We start from the raw sequence: 21,142 nt of genomic DNA, 5'->3' as shown, positions 1-21,142 counted from the left end.
TCACTCTCCCCTTCCTCCCCCAGACCCCACCCCAGCCCCTTTCCTGCCAGCCCCCCTCCTCCCTCTCCCGGCCTGCCTTCCTGCCCCCTCCCCCCCCCTCCTGCCCCCTCCCCCCAGTCCAGCAGAGCCTGTCTCCTGGTCTCACTAACCCAGGCGGAGGTCTGTTCTCTCCCCAGCAGCAGGAGAAGAATGTAGAACATCTAAATCAGACAGATTACAGAGGAGGGGGAGTTCAGGTGCCAGTTCCTCCCTCACCCCTCCCCCTACCCTCCACCCTCTCACCTCTACTCCCTCACCCCTCCCCCTACCCTCCACCCTCTCACCTCTACTCCCTCACCCCTCCCCCTACCCTCCACCCTCTCACCTCTACTCCCTCACCCCTCCCCCTACCCTCCACCCTCTCACCTCTACTCCCTCACCCCTCCCCCTACCCTCCACCCTCTCACCTCTACTCCCTCATTCCTCCTCCCCCTCCATCTCCTCCTCCTCTCCTGCTGCCACTAACAATAACTTTGACATTTAGTGGAACGCTTTGATCTGAACAACAAGTGTTTTACATGCAATATGATTCAAATCATTTTGAAAGGGTTGTTATCCGGCCTGAAACTTTCTGGACAGCGTTATTGCCAGCAGTTGAGTTTTGCTTCATGAATACGAAGTACAATTTATCCAAGTGAAGATCTATAAAAGTGTCAGAGGTTTGGACGAGGTTGTGGTGGAGAGAAGTTTGCCAAATATAATCCTGTGTTCTCCAAAAATGTGTTCTCCCACATCCCAGTAACCCTGCAGTGCTCTGTTAAGATTATTTTACAGAAACATCGGAATGTTACAATTTGAAGTTGGCTGCCGCATAGTTTTCACGAGAAAAAAAAAAAACCCTGCAACAACAACAAAAAAACACAATAACCGACCAAAATCAAGGCTTCCTTCACACAATTAAACAATACCACTTAACCAAGCCTAATTAGCCTAACTCCCTCCCTCTGATACCCCTCGCCCCAGACTGACCCCCCTCTCTCTCTGAACGCTGCTGAATGACTGAGTGGCTCAGCTCAGTCGAGCGCTGCTCTTCACCCTCACGTCGTGTACAATGGAGACTGAGGCCTTTGTTGTGACTCCAGCTGGGCTGTGTTGCAGGCCCAGGGTTTCCATGGCGAGATCGAAGACATGCAGCACTGGCTGAAAGACATGGAGCGTCAGCTGGGGGCGTCCAAGGCTGTGGGGGGGCTCCCAGACACGGCCCGCCAGCAGCTCCACGCCCATCTGGTACGTAGCCCCCAGTGAAAGGCCATGCTGGGGATGGTGTGTGGGGGTGTGTGTGGGTGTGTGTGTGTGTGTGAAAAGCCTTGATATGGAGTCGAGTGTGTGTGTGTATGGGTGTGTGGGTGTGTTTATGCGTGGGTGTGTGTGTGTGAAAGGCCCTAGAACGGAGGCGAGTGTGTGTGGATGTGGGTGTGTGTGTGTGTGTGAAAGGCCTTGGTACGGACTTGAGTGTGTGTGTGTGTGTGTGTGTGAAAGGCCTTGCAGCAGATGGCTGCCTGGTTTGCAGTGTGTCTGGTCGTCATCTGAAGGGTGAAAATGAAATGACACAGCAGAAGAATCCCACTCTGAGCCCTGCGTCTCCCCTGTGGAAGCCCCTCGCTGAAGCTGGACGGGCCTGGAGGGGATAAACGCTGGCTTTGTGTTCAGGGGGAAGGTTGTGTTGGCTTGTGTCTGTGTCGTAGTTGTTGTGGCTGTCCTGTGACAACGAGGTTCTGACTGCTGTTGTTGAGGGTTCCCCCTCAGAAATTCCACTGAGAAGAACCCCAGGGTAAACAAAAGATTCGCATTGATTAGAGAGAGACAGAGAGACAAAAACTAGAGCGAAAGGTAGAGAAAGAGAAAGAAAGAGAAAGGAAATGAGAAAGAAAGAAATAAAGAGAAAAAGAAAGAAAGAGAAAAGGCAAGTTAGGACTTGGCTGTGTGAATGAATGCCTGCTCTCATTCCTTCTCCATTTTTGGGCTTGTTTTTCTTACCATGTTCTCCCAAAAGCAAGCCTTTAAATCAGTGACCTACGTGATCACTCAAACTGGTGACTACAATCAGAACACGCTCATTCATCTAACATTAGTCAGTTAGGGCACATTGTATATATAATTGTCATTGATGTGGTTGTTCTATCCTGTTGGAATAGCCCTGTTCATTTAAAGAGAGCATTTTCATTTAGGCAGCCTTATCAAGTGAAACCCTGAGCAGCTTGATAAGATCAGCCATTGTTTCTAAGATGGGCTCATCAAAGATTCTACAGGTACCACACCTGTAAAATCGTTGATGAGCGTATTTGATGAGCTTAGTTTGTAACTGTAGGGTGCCACCCAGGTAGAGCGTATCACCGTAGCGACAGCAGAGACTCCTGGGTAACCAGTCTGAAACCGAGCGTGTTCCTGCTTGGTCCCCCGGTGTGTGTGCAGGAGCTGTGCTCGGCCCTGGATGCTAAGGAGCCGCTGTACCGGGAGCTGAAGGCCCGGGGCGCCCAGCTGCTCACCTCCAGCCCCTCGGGGCAGGACGGCAGCACCGAGTCCCACCTGGCCGGCCTGGAGGAGCGCTGGGACGGCGTCCACGTCAAGGTGGCCGACAGGAAGGTGAGCTGGAGGCGGTGTGGGGGAGGGGTCTAGGTTCTCCGTGGGGTTTTTGCCACCTGGCCTCTGTCACAACGTTCACGGTGAAAAAAAGAGACAAACAGACACAGTCTTCTGGGGGAAGGTTCTGGGGAACAATTTACGAATGATTTCAGGATTCTAAAAGCTTGTATAATTATAAGAGGCCTCCATGACTTCTCAGTCGGTGTGTTGGTACTGACAGAGCTACACTGAGTGGATTAGACCAGTCACACTGATTAGGTCATGACACAGGAAGTGGTCACACAGTAGTGTGTGTTCCTGACACTAGTCCCACACTAGCGTGTGAGTCAGCGAGGAACAGGGATCAGCCGTTCAGCCGGGGCAGATGACATGAACAGATGCTGCAGTGTGTTGGACCGGATTAGAAGGTAGTTCAAACTCCAGCCACACTCATCACTTTATACTCTAGTCTACAATACACCACATTACTCTACTCTACTACAACTCGACTTTACTCTTCTCTACTGTACTCTACAGTACTGTACTCTACAGTACTGTACTCTACTGTACTGTACTCTACAGTACTGTACTCTACTGTACTGTAGAGTACTCTACAGTACTGTACTCTACTGTATTGTACTCTACAGTACTGTACTCTACTGTACTCTACAGTACTGTACTCTACTGTACTGTACTCTACAGTACTGTACTCTACAGTACTGTACTCTACTGTACTGTACTCTACAGTACTGTACTCTACTGTACTGTACTCTACAGTACTGTACTCTACAGTACTGTACTCTACTGTACTGTACTCTACAGTACTGTAGAGTACTCTACAGTACTGTACTCTACTGTATTGTACTCTACAGTACTGTACTCTACTGTACTCTACAGTACTGTACTCTACTGTACTGTACTCTACAGTACTGTACTCTACAGTACTGTACTCTACTGTACTGTACTCTACAGTACTGTACTCTACTGTACTGTACTCTACTGTACTGTACTCTACAGTACTGTACTCTACTGCATCTCAGTCGTTCCAGTGGCCCTCAGCAAGAGCCAGGGCTGTTGGAGGGGACGCGAGGAGGGGACGTGAGGAGGGGACGTGAGGAGGGGACGTGAGGGCGGGACGTGAGGAGGGGACGTGAGGGCGGGACGTGAGGAGGGGACGCGAGGAGGGGACGTGAGGAGGGGAAGTGAGGGCGGGACGTGAGGAGGGGACGCGAGGAGGGGACGTGAGGAGGGGACGTGAGGGCGGGACGTGAGGAGGGGACGCGAGGAGGGGACGTGAGGAGGGGACGTGAGGGCGGGACGTGAGGAGGGGACGTGAGGAGGGGACGTGAGGAGGGGATGTGAGGAGGGGACGTGAGGAGGGGACGTGAGGGCGGGACGTGAGGAGGGGATGTGAGGAGGGCACGCGAGGAGGGGACGTGAGGAGGGGACGTGAGGGCGGGACGTGAGGAGGGGACGCGAGGAGGGGACGTGAGGAGGGGACGTGAGGGCGGGACGTGAGGAGGGGACGCGAGGAGGGGACGTGAGGAGGGGACGTGAGGGCGGGACGTGAGGAGGGGACGTGAGGAGGGGACGTGAGGGCGGGACGTGAGGAGGGGATGTGAGGAGGGCACGCGAGGAGGGGACGCGAGGAGGGGACGCGAGGAGGGGAGGCGAGGAGGGGACGCGAGGAGGGGACGCGAGGAGGGGACGCGAGGAGGGGACGCGAGGAGGGCACGCGAGGAGGGGACGCGAGGAGGGGACGCGAGGAGGGGACGCGAGGAGGGCACGCGAGGAGGGGACGCGAGGAGGGGACGCGAGGAGGGGACGCGAGGAGGGGACGCGAGGAGGGGACGCGAGGAGGGGACGCGAGGAGGGGACGTGACACCTCCCGCAGGTCTGGAGGTGTTTCCTGTGGTCCTCAGACCCCAGCCGTGCAGCCTGGGTTAGATCAGGCGCTGGGGTCTCTATCTTCACACCTGGACGATACAGACTCAGAGCTCTGCTCTTCCTGCTGGTCACACTAACCGCCTGCAGCCATTACCTCATGATACTGGAGTATCTGTGTGTGTGTGTGTGTGTGTGTGTGAGAGAAAGAGAGAAAGAAGAGTGCTCATCTCTTTCTTCACTGTCTTTCTTTCTGTTCCTCTAACTCCTCCCCCTCCTCCTCCTTCTCTCTGTCCCTCTAACTCCTCCCCCTCCTCCTCCTTCTCTCTGTCCCTCTAACTCCTCCCCCTCCTCCTCCTTCTCTCTGTCCCTCTAACTCCTCCCCCTCCTCCTCCTTCTTTCTGTCCCTCTAACTCCTCCCCCTCCTCCTCCTTCTCTCTGTCCCTCTAACTCCTCCCCCTCCTCCTCCTTCTTTCTGTTCCTCTAACTCCTCCCCCTCCTCCTCCTTCTTTCTGTTCCTCTAACTCCTCCCCCTCCTCCTCCTTCTCTCTGTCCCTCTAACTCCTCCCCCTCCTCCTCCTTCTCTCTGTCCCTCTAACTCCTCCCCCTCCTCCTCCTTCTTTCTGTTCCTCTAACTCCTCCCCCTCCTCCTCCTTCTCTCTGTCCCTCTAACTCCTCCCCCTCCTCCTCCTTCTTTCTGTTCCTCTAACTCCTCCCCCTCCTCCTCCTTCTTTCTGTTCCTCTAACTCCTCCCCCTCCTCCTCCTTCTTTCTGTCCCTCTAACTCCTCCCCCTCCTCCTCCTTCTCTCTGTAGGTGAAACTGGAGGAAGCCTTGGGTCTGGCCACAGATTTCCATGACAACCTGCAGGACTTCATAAACTGGCTGACTCAGTCAGAGCAGATCCTAACCATGGCCTCTCCTGCCTCTCTCATCCTGGAGACCATCATGTTCCAGATCGACGAGCACAAGGTGTGTGTGTGTGTGTGGGGGGGGGGGGTCAACATCTGTCTGGCGTGTGTGTCATTTTAGTCCAAAGTGTGTGTGGGTGTGTTGACATCTGTTAGGCTAATGTGTGTCATTTTCAGCCTTTGTGGTTCCTATTATAACCCTTGTCCTTGCTCGCTGTGATTGTGTGGGATTGGTGTGTGTGCAATTGTATGTGTGTGTGTGATTGTGTGTGTGGTCCTGTGTGTGATTGTATGTGTGTGTGTGGTCATGTGTGTGATTGCGTGCTTGTGTGTGTGTGTTTGATTATGTGTGTGATCGTTTGTGTGTGATTTTGTGTAATCGTGTGTGTTCATGTGTGTGATTGCGTGATTGTGATTGTGTGTGTGTGTTTGGTCGTGTGTGTGTGGTCGTGTGTGTGTGTTTGTGATTGTGTGTGGTCGTGTGTGTGTTTGTGATTGTGTGTGTGTTGGTGTGTGTGTGTGATGGTGTGTGTGTGTGTGTGTGTTGGTGTGTGTGTGTGATGGTGTGTGTGTGTGTCCGTGTGTCTCAGGTGTTTGTCACTGAGGTGAACTCCCACAGAGATCAGATCATGGAGCTGGACAAGACTGGGACTCACCTGAAGTACTTCAGCCAGAAGCAGGACGTGGTCCTGATCAGGAACCTGCTGCTCAGCGTGCAGGGCCGCTGGGAGAAGCTGCTGCAGAGGTCTGTGGAGAGAGGCCGTCTCCTGGACGACGCCAGGAAGAGGGCCAAGCAGGTGGGCAGGGGGGGACGGGGTGCAAACACACACACACAGACAGACACAGCCAGACACAGTCCAGTGTAGGACCAGACAGACAGTCTACAGTAGTACAAGACACAGTCTAGTACCACACACAGACAGTCTAGTACCACACACAGACAGTCTAGTACCACAGACAGTCTAGTACCAAGCCCCCAGCTCAGTAGACAGCTGTGTTTGTGTGGTGTCCAGTGGCCTGCTCTGCAGTGTCACTCCCCAGTCCCCAGGCTGATAGAGGGGGTGAACAGCGCCTGCAGGATCCCCAGGAGCCTCAGCCTCAGGGTCAGCTTCAGGTTCAGCCAGGACACCAGTGCAGCCCTGCGGGCCGGGACAACCCCCGCCTGGCTGTGTTGAAGTGTTTATTATGGTTCCACAGCAGGGGGGAACCCAGCCAGGCGGGGCTGGAGGGAGTCCTGGAGCCTTTCATTAGTACGAGCACAATCACTCTCCCCGGCCATCTCCCACGCTCGTCTGACAGAACACAATCAGTCATGTGAAATATGATATCATGCCCGGAACTTGAAACTGAAAACTAATTTACTTGTCTTTGTCTTTTTTTTCTCTCTCTCTTTGTTTTGTCTTTTTTTCTCTCTCTTTCTCGTTTTCCTTCTTTCTCTCTTTCTCACTCTATCCCTCCCTCTCTCTTTGTTTTCTGTCTCTTTTTTTCCCCGCAATGTCTCTTTGTCATTCTCTCCCTCTCTCTTTCATTTCTCTCTATCTTTCTTCCCCTTCCTCCCTCACCTCCAGTTCCATGAGACCTGGAACAAGCTGATGGAATGGCTGGATGAGTCGGAGAAAGCTCTGGACTCTGAACTGGAAATAGCCAACGACCCAGACAAGATCAAGACACAGCTGGTCCAGCACAAGGTCAGAGGTCATGACACTCTGAGTGAGAGACACAGTCAGAGAGGGGGGAGAAGAAGAGGGTGATGCAGAGAGGGAAACAGAGAGAGAGAGAGACATAGAGGTAAGAAGAGAGAGAGCGAGAGTGAGAGAGAGGTAAGCAGAGAGAGAGAGAGAGAGAGAGAGAGAGAGAAAGAGAGAGAGAGAGAGAGAGAGAGAGAGAGGGGTAAGCAGAGAGAGAGAGAAAGAAGAAAGAGAGAGGTAAGCAGAGAGAGAGACATAGAGAGAGAGAGAGAGAGAGAGAGAGAGAGAGAGAGAGAGAGAGAGAGAGAGAGAGAGAGAGAGAGAGAGAGAGAGAGGTAAGCAGAGAGAGCTGTATCTCCAGTGTACGGGTGTTGACGTTAGTGTGGTGTTGACGTTAGTGTGGTGTTGACGTTAGCGTGGTGTTGACGTTAGCGTGGTGTTGACGTTAGCGTGGTGTTGACGTTAGCGTGGTGTTGACGTTAATGTGGTGTTGAGGTTAGTGTGGTGTTGACGTTAGCGTGGTGTTGACGTTAGCGTGGTGTTGACGTTAATGTGGTGTTGAGGTTAGCGTGGTGTTGACGTTAATGTGGTGTTGAGGTTAGTGTGGTGTTGACGTTAGCATGGTGTTGACGTTAGCGTAGCTGGGTCAACCTGCTAGCTGGTGCTGCTCTTGGTTTGGTATGTGCAAGGAGGCTTATGCTAATCCTCGCGTAATCTTTGGATGTACAGATTGTATTAGGGACACCCCTGATTGTAGATACTTCTTATCCTCGGGTTAGGGGTGGGTGGGTTGGGTAGGGGTGGGACAGGGTGGACCCCCTTGTCTTTGGTCACATCTGTAACAGGGTTACATCTGTAACAGGGTTACATCTGTAGGGAAGCACGCCAGAGGGGAGACCCAGAGATAATCAGGACAAGCCAAACCTCTGGCCCAGCGTCCGTTTCCCACCCTCCTACAGGACTGGAGACGACAGCCGGTGCTCATCTGTGTGTTCGGTAGACGGTCATGGTTGAGTTGCTCAGAGCGATACAGGCCGAGCAGCTGTGATGTGCCGCTTTCAGACATATGAAGGACTGTTATTTTCATGATCGAGTCGTTCTGTCGACCGAGTGTGAAGCTGAACAGGGCCTACATCTCCCAGTGTACCCTGCATGACAGGAAGGAGTCCTGACTGTTCCCCCCTCCCCCTGTAGGAGTTCCAGAAGGCTCTGGGCAGCAAACACTCGGTGTACGACACGACCAGCCGGACGGGCCGCGCCCTGAAGGACAAGACATCGCTGCAGGACGACCGGCAGAGGCTGGACGACACGCTGAGCGAGCTCAGAGACAAGTGGGACACAGTCTGTGGCAAGTCTGTGGAGAGGTAGGTCCTGGACTGCTGCAGGGAGGGGGGAGGGGGAGGGAGGAGGGAGGAAGGGGGGAGGGGGGAGGGGGAGGGAGGAAGGGGGGAGGGGGGAGGGGGGAGGGGGGAGGGGGGAGGGGGGAGGGGGAGGGGGGAGGGAGGGGGGAGGGAGGGGGGAGGGGGGAGGGGGGAGGGAGGAGGGAGGAGGGGGGAGGGGGGAGGGGGGAGGGGGGAGGGAGGAGGGAGGAGGGGGGAGGGAGGAGGGAGGGGGAAGGGGGAGGGAGGGGGGTCGTTACCTGGAGGTCATCGGGCTCCCAGGAGTTAGAAACACACTCAGGAGTTAGCAGGACACAAACGCTAGTCAGTCACTCGAAACGGACGCAGTCACTCGAAAGCTTGTCACTCAAATCTTCGCACATCACTCAGACATTAAGGATCGTTCACACGTGATTGAATCACTCCAAATCGAGTCCCTTATCTCAAAACGTAGGAAATCCCCTTAAATATTAGTCACGTCACTCAGATGTCAGTAATTCAAGTTAGTCAAACACTCTGAAGTCATGAAAACAGGTTGTGTAGCTCTGTGGTAAATAATTTGACTGCAGATCAGGATGGTCTCAGGTTCAAATCCCCCCTCTGCTGTGCTGATTGGATAAATGCGTGTGCGTAGTTACCGCGTTATTATTTTCAGCCCGGCACTCAAAAGTTTGCAAAACACCCGGACGTTAGTCACTCTGAAGTTGATAAATCACTCTGAAATTCGGAGGTGGAACAAGTATCCAGATGTTGTGAGCCATCGACCAAGATGGCGTTTGGTGTAAAAGTGTCTGCAAGGACGCTAATACCACTTGGACATGTTGTGATGATATGAAACATGCTGCTTCTCCTGCCTCTCAGACACACTCACTCCCAGACTGGGACGGGCCTATGACATCAGCTGATTAGAGCTCTCCAGGATCTGAGTTGGGTTTAGTAGCCATTATACCAGCGGTGTCACATCCTGTCTGGTCTTCAGTGCCCGCTGTCCTGTATGTTTAGCTCCAACACACCTGATTCAGATGAATGGATCATGATCAAGCTCAGCAGAAGCCTGATAACGATCATTCATTTGTGTTGGATCAGAGAAACATCTAGAACATACAAGACAGTGGCCCCTGAGGACCAGGATTCGACCCCCTGCCTTATACAGTACACAGGGACATTGACATTGCTGGTGTGGTTTCACGTTATGTCAACGCTATTCCGTTATTGCGCGTAACCACTTTTTGCCCTGGTAACGAAGGCGTCTTCATGCCCAGACTGAGAGTGATCGGCAGCAGGTCTGGGTGCTAACTGCGCGTGCTCTCTCTGGGTGCTAACTGCGCGTGCTCTCTCTGGGTGCTAACTGCGCGTGCTCTCTCTGGGTGCTAACTGCGTGTGCTCTCTCTGGGTGCTAACTGAGCGTGCTCTCTCTGGGTGCTAACTGAGCGTGCTCTCTCTGGGTGCTAACTGCGCGTGCTCTCTCTGGGTGCTAACTGAGCGTGCTCTCTCTGGGTGCTAACTGCGCGTGCTCTCTCTGGGTGCTAACTGCGCGTGCTCTCTCTGGGTGCTAACTGCGCGTGCTCTCTCTGGGTGCTAACTGAGTGTGCTCTCTCTGGGTGCTAACTGCGCGTGCTCTCTCTGGGTGCTAACTGCACGTGCTCTTCCAGACAGAACAAGCTGGAGGAGGCACTGCTGTTCTCGGGCCAGTTCACAGAGGCCCTGCAGGCGCTCATAGACTGGCTGTACAAGGTGGAGCCACAGCTGGCCGACGACCAGCCAGTCCACGGAGACATCGACCTCGTCCTCAACCTCATGGACAACCACAAGGTGAGCAGGACCATGGGTCTTTTAACCTCAAAACAACCACAAGGTAACCAGGACCATGGGTCTTTTAACCTCAAAACAACCACAAGGTAACCAGGACCATGGGTCTTTTAACCTCAAAACAACCACAAGGTAACCAGGACCATGGGTCTTTTAACCTCAAAACAACCACAAGGTAACCAGGACCACGGCCACTTCACCCTGATAAAGAACGACAAGCTGACCACAGAGCTGCCCCTGTAGCAGAGAGCAGCTTGAACACACAGAGCTAGACCTGGCTCCGCATGTTCATGTTTCCTCTGCTCGTCTCCCTCCCTCCAGGCGGAGAGACCAGTGGGAGTCAGTGACAGACGTGATTCATCTGCCCTCCCTGGGGCGCTTGTAGGAAACGGTGTGACGTGACAAAACGCTGTGTTGAATTAGAGGAGACATTAGGCAGCAGGGCCCAGGAAGACTGAGCTGGGCGAGAAATCTGAATCCACCCCCCCCCCCCCCCCTCTCTCTCTCTCTTTCTCTCTGTCTTTCTCTCTCTCTCTCTCTCTCTGTCTCACTCTTTCTGTCTTTCTATTTCTCTCTCTCTCTCTCTCTCTCCATGTTTTCAGCTCTTACTTACCCCTGATAGCTGGTGATGTCATGATGAGAGGGCAGAGGTGTTCTGGCAGGGGGCTGCAACCCTGTCAGGTCCAATCAGCAACCAGCAGTGATGATGAGGGATTTCTGAGTAGGAGTTAAGCAGGCCTGGTGGAGGGGATGGAGCAGGAGGACTGGGTTTCTCTGAGATGAACCTCATGACATAATGCATGCAGCATGCATCAGCTGTGAGGTCTTCCTGTTCTGGGTTCTTACTAAGCTGTGGACTCAGAACACGGCGTGTGGCAGTAACACAGAGAGAGAGAGTTAGCTGTGCAAAGCAGAGACCATGGTTTGGTGTGTGTGCGTGTGTGTGTGACAGACAGAGAGAGAACAAGACAGAGAGAGTGTTAGCTGTGCAGGGCAGACACCATGGTTTGGTGTGTGTGCGTGTGTGTGTGACAGACAGAGAGAGAACAAGACAGAGAGAGTGTTAGCTGTGCAGGGCAGAGACCATGGTTTGGTGCGTGTGTGTGTGTGGCGTATCCCTGAGTGTGTCCCTGCCTGTGTCTCCAGGTGTTCCAGAAGGAGCTGGGGAAGAGGACAGGCAGCGTGCAGGCCCTGAAGCGCTCGGCCAGGGACCTGGTGGACGGCAGCCACGACGACGCCGCCTGGGTCAAGGTGCAGATGAGGGAGCTGAGCACTCGCTGGGACACCGTGTGCTCCCTGTCCGTGTCCAAGCAGAAGCGACTGGAGCAGGCCCTCTCGCAGGTATGCCCCGCAGCCACAACCTGTGTGTGTGTGTGAGTGTGTGTGAGCGTGTGTGCGTGAGTGCGCACATGTATGGAACTCGAGTACCGTTCTGAATCCAAGCCTGACCGCGCTACTTACGTGTGTGTGTGTGTTTGTGTCTCCAGGCGGAGGAGTTCCACTCCACGGTTCACATCCTGCTGGAGTGGCTGGCCGAGGCAGAGCAGGGCCTGCGTTTCCACGGCAGCCTGCCCGACGACGAAGAGGCGCTGTGTGTTCTGATAGAACAGCACAAGGCAAGTCCACGACAACAAAAGCCACACTAACTAACCAACGGCAGCTAGTTGAGCTACGCTAACATCGCTAACTGTGAGCAAACAGCTCAGTTCCGCCAGACGTCCGCTCTCCGCGACCCTCCACACCTGGCGTGTCGTGTACCTGCTTGGCATTCCACTGTGGTGAGGTCATACAGAGGAGCCAATCAGAGCGCAGCCTCCTCTGACACGCACACGCCAGTCGCGTGTGCCAGAAGACTGAGGCCCACCATACATGGTCTCGACGCGCTGACTCGAGATGCCATGCCAGCTTCTACATAACAGGAATGATCTCATAGCATTGGATGTGGCTTCTCAGGGTTGTTTGTTAATTATTCATCATCGATGTGATTTATTTCCAGTTGAACTTGGAGAGAAAGGACAAGCTGGCAGCCGAAGCTGATTCTTGAATACACGTTGTTCCTTGTGAATGTTCATGTGCTAACAAGCAATTTGTGTGTGTGTGTCAACAGGACTTCATGAAGAAGCAAGAGGAGAAGGCAGCCGAGCTGAACAAAGCCACCAGCATGGGGGAAGCCATCTTGAGCATCTGTCACCCAGACTCCATCACCACCATCAAGCACTGGAACACCATCATCAAAGCACGCTTCGAAGAGGTCAGCTGGCCGTCACATGGCTGTCTGCTGCACGTGTCAGCCTGGGGAGGAGTGTATGCGTGAGCGCGTGTGTGAGAGAGTGTGTGTGTGTGTGTGTGTGAGAGTGTGTGTGTGAGAGTGTGTGTGAGAGTGTGTGTGAGAGTGTGTGTGAGAGTGTGTGTGAGAGAGTGTGTGCGTGTGAGAGTGTGTGTGTGAGAGTGTGTGTGAGAGTGTGTGTGTGAGAGTGTGTGTGTGTGTGAGAGTGTGTGTGTGAGAGTGTGTGTGTGTGTGAGAGAGTGTATGTGTGTGTGAGAGTGTGTGTGTGTGTGTGTGTGAGAGTGTGTGTGTGTGAGAGAGTGTGTGTGTGAGAGCGTGTGTGTGAGAGTGTGTGTGCATGTATCAAACCTACCCCTCACTCCACGCGTAGGAACTGTTGCGTCTCACGTCGATGATGTTGTCGTTGTGGTGGTCGTTCATGATGATGTTGTCGTTATTGACGTTGTTGTTGTTGACGACAATGATGACGATGGTGTTGAGGATGATGATGATGATGATGATGATGAACATGTGGATGTTGTGGATTGTTGTCGATGTGGATGCTGTTGATTGTTGATTGTGGTTGTGGTGGTCGTGTGGTTGCGGCGTGCAGGTGCAGGCGTGGGCCAGGCAGCACCAGCAGCGCATGGCGGGGGCTCTGTCGGAGCTGCGCACCGTGCAGGAGCTCCTGGAGGGCCTGCTGGCCTGGCTGCAGTGGGCCCACAGCAGCCTGGAGCTCCTGGACACTGAGCCACTGCCCCAGGAGATAGAGCAGGTCAAGGCCCTCATCGCCCAGCACCAGGTGAGGGAGGGAGGGAGGGAGGGAGGGAGGGAGGTGAGGGAGGGAGGGAGGGAGGGAGGGAGTGAGGGAGGGAGGGAGGGAGGGAGGGAGGGAGGGAGGGAGGGAGGGAGGGAGGGAGGGAGGGAGGGAGGGAGGGAGGGAGGGAGGGAGGGAGGGAGGGAGGGAGGGAGGGAGGGAGGGGGTCTTTGGGTCAGACCAGTGTCCTGCGGTGGGAGTCTCCCCCCTGGGCCTCCCTGTCCTGAGTCTCATCCCTGGGCCTGCCTGTCTTCCTGCAGACCTTCATGGAGGAGATGACCCAGAAGCAGCCCGACGTGGACAAGATCACCAAGACCCACAAGAGGAAATCAGAGCCCCAGGGCCAGGGCCAGTCCCACATCCCCGTCCTGGAGAAAGGAAAAACCGCAAGTATGGAACCATTCTCAAACCCTTTCAACTCCAGTTGTAGTCTATTCTGGGGATGGGTAAACCTCAGGGGTAGTAGAGCAGGATTGAACAAAGATTGGTTCTATTTTGGCTGCTATGCCGGCTGCATTTAACTACCCACCAATGACACTCTGGCAGAGTGCTCATTTTGACATGAATCAAACGCACCTCCGGTATGACTTGACCCAGGCCTTGAGCTGAGCTCGGGATAACGAGGTGCTGGGATGTGATGAGTCAGCTTCCTGTTCCTCTCTGTCTGGGAGGCATCAACAACATCGCTGGTGACATCATACATGACATCACATCTGTTCTCTGTACAGAGTTACAATGGAGGAACATGACTAAGCAAGACTTTAATAGGATTTTCTCTCAGTAAGTGTAGCGATAACAATATACAGTATCTTTTCAGCAGAGGTCTCTACTGCCAACTTTCAACTTGGATTCATTCATTCAGTCATTCCTTCTTGCAGAAACAGACATCTTTTACATCTCATACCTGAGTCTTTGTCTTTATAGATACAGCCAAATCTGTTCTTGTTTTGACCCCGCAAGAGCATATGTCTACTTTAAGACCGCTTTCCTGTGAGCCTGTTTTCTGGAAGTGGACAGTGTTCAACAGAGTGCTGGTTGTGCCATCCACAGGAAAGCGCTCCCCTACCCAGGCCCTGTACCAGTCTGCCACCCAGCCCCCCATTGAGACCAAGAACCCGCAGGTTAACCTCCTGGTCAGCAGGTGGCAGCAGGTGTGGCTCCTGGCGCTGGACCGGCGGAGGAAACTCAACGACGCCCTGGACCGCCTGGAGGAGGTAGTGCACACACACCAGGAAGTTTACACACGCATCAGGAAGTTTACACACGCACCAGGAAGTATACACAAACAACAGTACACACACCAGGAAGTTTACACACTTTGGTAATCCTCAAAGGACACACAGACACATTATAAAACATACTGTGAGTTGGATTTTCTACGGTAATATGCAACACCTGGTCAGGGTATCACTGTGAAAATGATCTTAGTGCCTACAGACCATTAATAGACTAAGCTTTTTCAAACCTTGTCAACGTCTTACCAGATAGTGTTGGTTATTCCCAGAGTGAAGCGTCTCCCTGCCTCTGATCCTCTGTGTTTGTGTTCCAGTTGAAAGAGTTTGCCAACTTTGACTTTGACGTGTGGCGTAAGCGCTACATGCGCTGGATGAACCACAAGAAGTCCCGGGTCATGGACTTCTTCAGGCGCATTGACAAGGACCAGGACGGCAAGGTCACCAGGCAGGAGTTCATAGAGGGCATCCTCTCATCCAGTGAGTATGTCACAGCACAGGTGACAGGGGACACTACCAGTCACTATGTCACAGCACAGGTGACAGGGGACACTACCAGTCACTATGTCACAGCACAGGTGACAGGGGACACTAGCAGTCACTATGTCACAGCACAGGTGACAGGGGACACTACCAGTCACTATGTCACAGCACAGGTGACAGGGGACACTACCAGTCACTCTGTCACAGCACAGGTGACAGGGGACACTACCAGTCACTATGTCACAGCACAGGTGACAGGGGACACTACCAGTCACTCTGTCACAGCACAGGTGACAGGGGACACTACCAGTCACTCTGTCACAGCACAGGTGACAGGGGACACTAGCAGTGAGTGTAATGTAGGATAGTGGGTATTTTAGAGGGCATCCACTCATCCAGTGAGATCATTACTGTGTTGTACTCCATTTCCCAGAATTCCCTACCAGCCGCCTGGAGATGAGTGCGGTGGCGGACATCTTTGACCGTGACGGAGACGGCTACATCGACTATTATGAGTTTGTGGCTGCTCTGCACCCAAACAAAGACGCCTACAAACCTTTGACCGACGCAGACAAGATTGAAGACGAGGTCAGTGAGAGCTCTCCTTGAATACTGGTGCTCCACACGTCAACAAACCATGCTTACCAAAGGAACATATTGCTCATTTTGTGTCATTGTTGTCATTGTTATTATTCCAGGTGACACGTCAAGTAGCAAAATGCAAATGTCCTAAACGATTCCAGGTTGAGCAAATTGGTGCCAACAAATATCGGGTACGTTTAAATCTCCCTAGGTCCTCCCTAGGTTGTCTTGACTCTACTGTTTCATGACGTCCTTAAGGCATGACATCTAGCTGTGGTAAACACGTTTCAAAATGTCATGATTTGGCTCAAGAGCTGTGCCTCGCAGACGAGGACAAAGGGACTAACGTGTGCTTTCTCTTTGTTCTTACCTCCGTCTCTACCAGTTCTACCTCGGAAACCAGGTACATATAAACCTCGTCCTTTCTTCTCTGGTCTGGTTGTTGTCCGAATCCAACCTGGTGTCTTAGAACAGCCCTCCTCTAACATGATCAGTCTTGTGTGTTTAGTAACCCTGTCTCTGACCACAGCCACGGCTGAGTCTATCAGCCTGGAACTCAGAAGTAGAATTCCCAGAGCACAGAAGAATTATTCTAGATCCTTCTGGGTCTACACTTAACTACGGGGATTCCCCGGTTAACACTTGGTCTCTGACTAGAACACACTGAACAATGAACTAATCTGCTTTTGAGTTTCAAAGGAATTGGGTTTTAATACCCTCAGTGTCATTCCAGTATGTTTACTGTATGGGTGCGCGTGCATTAATTCACCTGTCGGGCCGTTTGGAGTATAACGCTTTTTGTGTGCTTGTTCACTGCTTCACCATGGCAGTATGAGGAAGGAATGACTCCACTCAACTATGGCTGATATGTCTTTGGTTCAACATAACATTATTAATTAACCTTGTTTTTTCAAGCCGGGCCATCTGTTAATGTCAGGATGTACTTAGCGCTTGTAGTCATCCAGCCTGTGGTTCTAGTTTTCAACTTTTGTTTTAAAAATGCCGTGGAACAGTGCATGTTGCTATCCAGGATTCATAAGTCATACTGGGTCACCTGCTTTTATCAAAGAGGATCAAATGTGGCTGTGGGACATGATGGGGAAACATAGACGGATGACCAGGGGCATAGTGGGGAAGCCTGCTTTGGTTACTGTGTCCTATGCACCGTTTTGTATTGCTTTGCTCCATATCTACTGAACCCATTCTTTTGACAGTTTGGTCAGGTACACTGCTTACATGACTCCTTAGTGACGGATGACAATATAGCAAACAGGGACAGTCAGAACCTTACCCCTCATCTACACGTTGCCGTTTTGGAAGGCTGTATTCTGGTAAATAGTTATGACTCCTTTACCTCAAGATTATTCTTCTTATTTTATGAATTTTCTTTACTTTATTATTTTCTAAATTCATCACTTTTTAAATGTACTTGATCACAATTCACCCAGTGGCATTTGTTCATTACGGGAATCATCTAGTTGGAAAGTTTGGATTAACGTGAGCTTGATCTGGAGGCACCCAGCTACTGGAGTGTCGATGTGACGTCATGTTTAAGTGTTACACTGTGATTGGCTAGTGAGAAGATAAGCCCCATCCCCATGCTGTTTCTAAGTGTCTCATTGGAGCTCAGCTGCCTTGGTTCCGCATCCCTGTCAATGCATCCTTTAAAAGTACTGTATGCTGATTGGTCCATAGTGCTAGAATGTGCACCTGCTCACTTGTGATGGTGTGCAGGAGCCTGCTGTCTGTCTGTCTGTCTGTCTGTCAGTCTGTGTGTGTGTGTGTGTGTTGTTCTGTCTGGTTTGACTGTGCTACAACGTAGAAGCATCGTATCTGACCGGAGGCATGTTGTTTGTCGCCATTGTCGTGATGTGTGTCGTGAGTGTTGTGTTGTTCATACCACGGCCCAATCCAACTGGCTGACAGGCTCTGCACCTGGCTCGCTAAGATGCCCCGGCCTTCATGTGAAGCACGGCACACACGCTCAGTGTAAAGCTGTGTTCATGCTGACATACACTGCCTTGAAGAACCCGCCGTCTGCTGTTTGGGTGTGTCAGGAAGCACATTCTCCCAGGATCTCCATGTTAGGAGTCCAAACGCTGTACTAGAGCGTCCTCTGGAGGTGGAGACGTCACACTGCAGTGCTTGGTTCACTGTCATGACTGTGTGTGTGCGTGTGTTGTATTATAGGACAAAACACATTGAAATGACATCACTTCCTGGTACTGGAGGTAAATGAATACACTGCATTTCTCTGTGACGGATGAAGTTGCAGATCATGTGCTTCTGTAACCTGACATGATTTACCGGAATCCTTCTCCACAAGCTTTTAGCAGCAGGCAGACTTGTCTGACCACTAAGGGTTTGTGGAAAAGGCAACACACTTAATAATTAAATCAAATGACACTTTCTCTACCGATCGCACCCTTATTGGCTGAGCCAGTGCTCAGATGCATGAGCACACCTTCTGATTGGGAGAAGGACTAACCAGTTGGATTGACCTCCATATTTGTTGTTTTGAGAATGAAACGTCAATGTAGTTGTTGTTGTTTTGTCACAATCTGTTGGTTTAGCTGAGCAACACCGAAACAAAACCAGTTTACTCCCAGAAAAAAACAAATTGTTTTGCCGCAAGTTTATTCTCCGAAAAACACTGCCCAGTTGTTATATCACTTCCACATAAATACAAAAACATACAGACATTTAACCATCAGCACATCCCAGCATCTGGTTTCCTCCTGTGTTGCTCAGCGTCGACCAGCGGTGGTGTAGCCCGCGCGCCTGTCCTGATTCTGCCCCCGCCTCCCCCCTGCCCCTCCCCCCCCCCCCCCTTCCCCCCTGCAGTTCGGAGACTCCCAGCAGCTCCGCCTGGTCCGGATCCTGCGGAGCACGGTGATGGTGCGGGTGGGCGGAGGCTGGATGGCCCTGGACGAGTTCCTGGTGAAGAATGATCCGTGCCGAGGTGAGGGGGGGGCAGGGGGGCCACCGACTGATTGACAGGCCGTCCAGACCGCCATGAGTAGCATTCTGCAACACGACAAACATGTCTTCAGTTTTCCAAGAGGAGAGTGTGTGTTTGCGTGCGTGCGTGTGTGTGTGTGTTGCCAACGCGATCCTGTTGTCTTGCTTCCTTGTGGGTTCTGAACTCTGGGACCTGTTTTGTGCTGTTCTATTTTTTGTCTCTGTATATATAGTTCCTGTCCATGTATTTCTATTTCCCGTGTATGTATTTCCTGTCTATGTATGTCTGTTTTCTGCTGACCCTCCTGCTTCCTCCTCTGTGATGACGACAATCCTGTGTGGTTTCTCTCCAGTGCATCACCACGGGAGTAAAATGTTACGCTCGGAATCAAACTCCTCAATTACTCAGTCTCCTCTAGGTTGGCAAATCTCACACTTTCTCACCTTGCTCCATGAACCCAGTGGTATGTGCGTCTGCATCTCCGTGTGTGTGCGCGTGTTTTCATGTGTGTGAGTGTGCGCCTCAAAGGGAATGGCGTGTTCCCCACTCGCACTCCCCTGCCACCCAGCCCTGTGTGGGCATTGTGCATGCTGTGGTTTCTCTTGGTTCACCTGCTGTCGCAATCACTCTCAACCAGCTACTTTGCTACTTAGCTAGCTACTTCAGCACAGTCCCTACATGTCTGCCTCTCTCTCTCTCTCTCTCTCACTCTCTCTCTCTCTCTCTCTCTCTCTCTCTCTCTCTCTCTCTCTCCATCTCTCTCTCTCTCTCTCTCTCTCTCTCTCTCTCTCTCTCTCTCTCTCTCTCTCCATCTCTCTATCTCTCTCCAGGCCTGTGTCTGCCTCTCTCTCTCTGTCTCTCTCTCTCTCTTTCTCTCTCTCTCTCTCTCTCTCTCTCTCTCTCTCTCTCTCTCTCTCTCTCTCTCTCTCTCTCTCTCTCTCTCTCTCGCTCTCTCTCTCACACTGTCTCGCCTGATAGCATGGGATGCCAACAGTTGTGTTCCCAGTAGGCAAATGAACACAAACAAGACTTCGGTATTTTATCAGTTTTGTTAGCGGAAATCTATATTTTTGTCTTGCTTGTTTTATTTGGACAGAGTGAGGCAATTGGGAACATTGTAGTCTAAATAAAGGCATTTGCTGGTATGAGTTCGGGTTAGATAGTTGAACTGAAGCTACTAACAGGGCTTTTCCTGTGTTTCCAGTGAGAGCCGCTGTGTGTGTGTGTGTGTGTGTGTGTGTGTGTATTTGTGTGTGTGTCAAACTGCATGGTGTCGTGCCATCCCCATGTTTTCACGAGTATTACAATCCTAAATTGTAAACAAAATCACCAACAACCTGTTTTCATTTCAGATGGTCTTTTCTACTCTGAAATGTCTGAGCTCCATCTCACCAATCACAATCCTCTCTTATCACCGCCTAGTCATCATCTCTCATACGAGGCAAACTTCCTGGATGCAGATAACGCTGTAGATTAGACCTCAAACGGAGATTAGAAATTTCCAGAACTTCTCAGCTCTGAGGAGGTGTAATCTGGGTCCAGGAAGCAGAAGTCTTACCCCAGCAGGACAGTCTAACCCGTGTGTCGCACCTTCTCTCCGACAGCTAAAGGCAGGACCAACATGGAGCTGAGAGAGAAGTTCATCCTCCCAGAAGGCACCACCCAGGTCATGGCCAGCTTCCGCTACCGGGGTCGGAGGTCGCGACCCTCGTCCCGGGCCGCCTCGCCCAATAGGTCAAACTCCAGTCACAGCTGTCCGGCTCCGCCTATCCCAGTGCAGCCTCAGTCCAGCACACCCAAGGTAGGACGAGGGCCGCGCTCGCAGATGTCCCGGGTCCCAACCCAGAGGATGCTGCATCATACACGTTACCTTCCATCCATTTAGCACACGCTTTCATCGGAGAAGCATACAAATAGCACACTCCTCGCTGTGTGCTGTATGTATGCTTAGCACCGATCCCAACCCAGCCATATCATAGTCTGTCCTTGACCTGTCAAGTCCCTTTCCATGTTATCATGACTGACATAGTTTGACGTAGTTCACCCGAGCGGTGAGTTTTTCGACCCCTGCTCATCCTCCCGTAGCAACCTTTTGATTTCTTCACCTGAACCCTGTGTGTGTGTCCACGTGTCATTACTCCTCAGACCTCCCAACACAAGCACACCCGCAGTTATGATAAACCCTGGCTGGCAAACAGCAAGCCCTCCACGCCTCTTAAGTCGTCCGACTCGTTTGCCAGCCAAGGCTCGTCTTCAGAGGTATTGTGACTGACTGACTGACTGACTGCTGCGTGACACAGCTCTGTGACCCTGGCCTAACCACCTCTGCCTCACGCTGCACCCCCCAACCCAAATCAGTGACAGTGTCCCCAACAGATGCACTGTTGACATGGATTTCTGTTGGGGTTCTGTATTCAAAGTGTTTAAGGACTAACTCGTACTCACTCTGCGGTTTGAGTCTGTCTCACTCTGTCACTCTTCGACTGGGTAACTGTCTCACTCTCTTGACTCTTTGACTGGGTAACTGTCT

The 21,142-nt window shown here is 52.2% G+C and overlaps 1 protein-coding gene across 5 annotated transcripts in view; it reads left to right on the top strand.

Moving 5' to 3' along the window:
* Positions 1–21,142, top strand: part of dst (dystonin) — a 136,184-nt gene that overhangs the window by 113,205 nt on the left and 1,837 nt on the right. For 4 of the 5 annotated variants that reach the window (XM_084709023.1, XM_084709026.1, XM_084709025.1 and 1 more), the window contains 21 exons: positions 1,138–1,266; positions 2,452–2,622; positions 5,300–5,455; positions 5,985–6,191; positions 6,963–7,082; positions 8,277–8,446; positions 10,114–10,273; positions 11,417–11,611; positions 11,758–11,886; positions 12,378–12,521; positions 13,150–13,338; positions 13,614–13,743; positions 14,404–14,567; positions 14,903–15,065; positions 15,502–15,656; positions 15,767–15,841; positions 16,036–16,053; positions 18,495–18,612; positions 18,965–19,075; positions 20,217–20,413; positions 20,758–20,871. In XM_084709023.1, coding sequence (XP_084565149.1) covers positions 1,138–1,266; positions 2,452–2,622; positions 5,300–5,455; positions 5,985–6,191; positions 6,963–7,082; positions 8,277–8,446; positions 10,114–10,273; positions 11,417–11,611; positions 11,758–11,886; positions 12,378–12,521; positions 13,150–13,338; positions 13,614–13,743; positions 14,404–14,567; positions 14,903–15,065; positions 15,502–15,656; positions 15,767–15,841; positions 16,036–16,053; positions 18,495–18,612; positions 18,965–19,075; positions 20,217–20,413; positions 20,758–20,871 — 3,015 coding nt within the window. The remainder of the gene's footprint in view (positions 1–1,137; positions 1,267–2,451; positions 2,623–5,299; positions 5,456–5,984; positions 6,192–6,962; positions 7,083–8,276; positions 8,447–10,113; positions 10,274–11,416; positions 11,612–11,757; positions 11,887–12,377; positions 12,522–13,149; positions 13,339–13,613; positions 13,744–14,403; positions 14,568–14,902; positions 15,066–15,501; positions 15,657–15,766; positions 15,842–16,035; positions 16,054–18,494; positions 18,613–18,964; positions 19,076–20,216; positions 20,414–20,757; positions 20,872–21,142) is intronic. The other variant, XM_084709027.1, reaches the window with a different exon arrangement.

The sequence above is a fragment of the Hypomesus nipponensis genome, chromosome 11 (assembly GCF_054491055.1).
Source record: "Hypomesus nipponensis isolate SF chromosome 11, ASM5449105v1, whole genome shotgun sequence".
Classification (NCBI taxonomy): domain Eukaryota; kingdom Metazoa; phylum Chordata; class Actinopteri; order Osmeriformes; family Osmeridae; genus Hypomesus; species Hypomesus nipponensis.
This window is presented reverse-complemented; position numbering and strand designations above follow the sequence as displayed.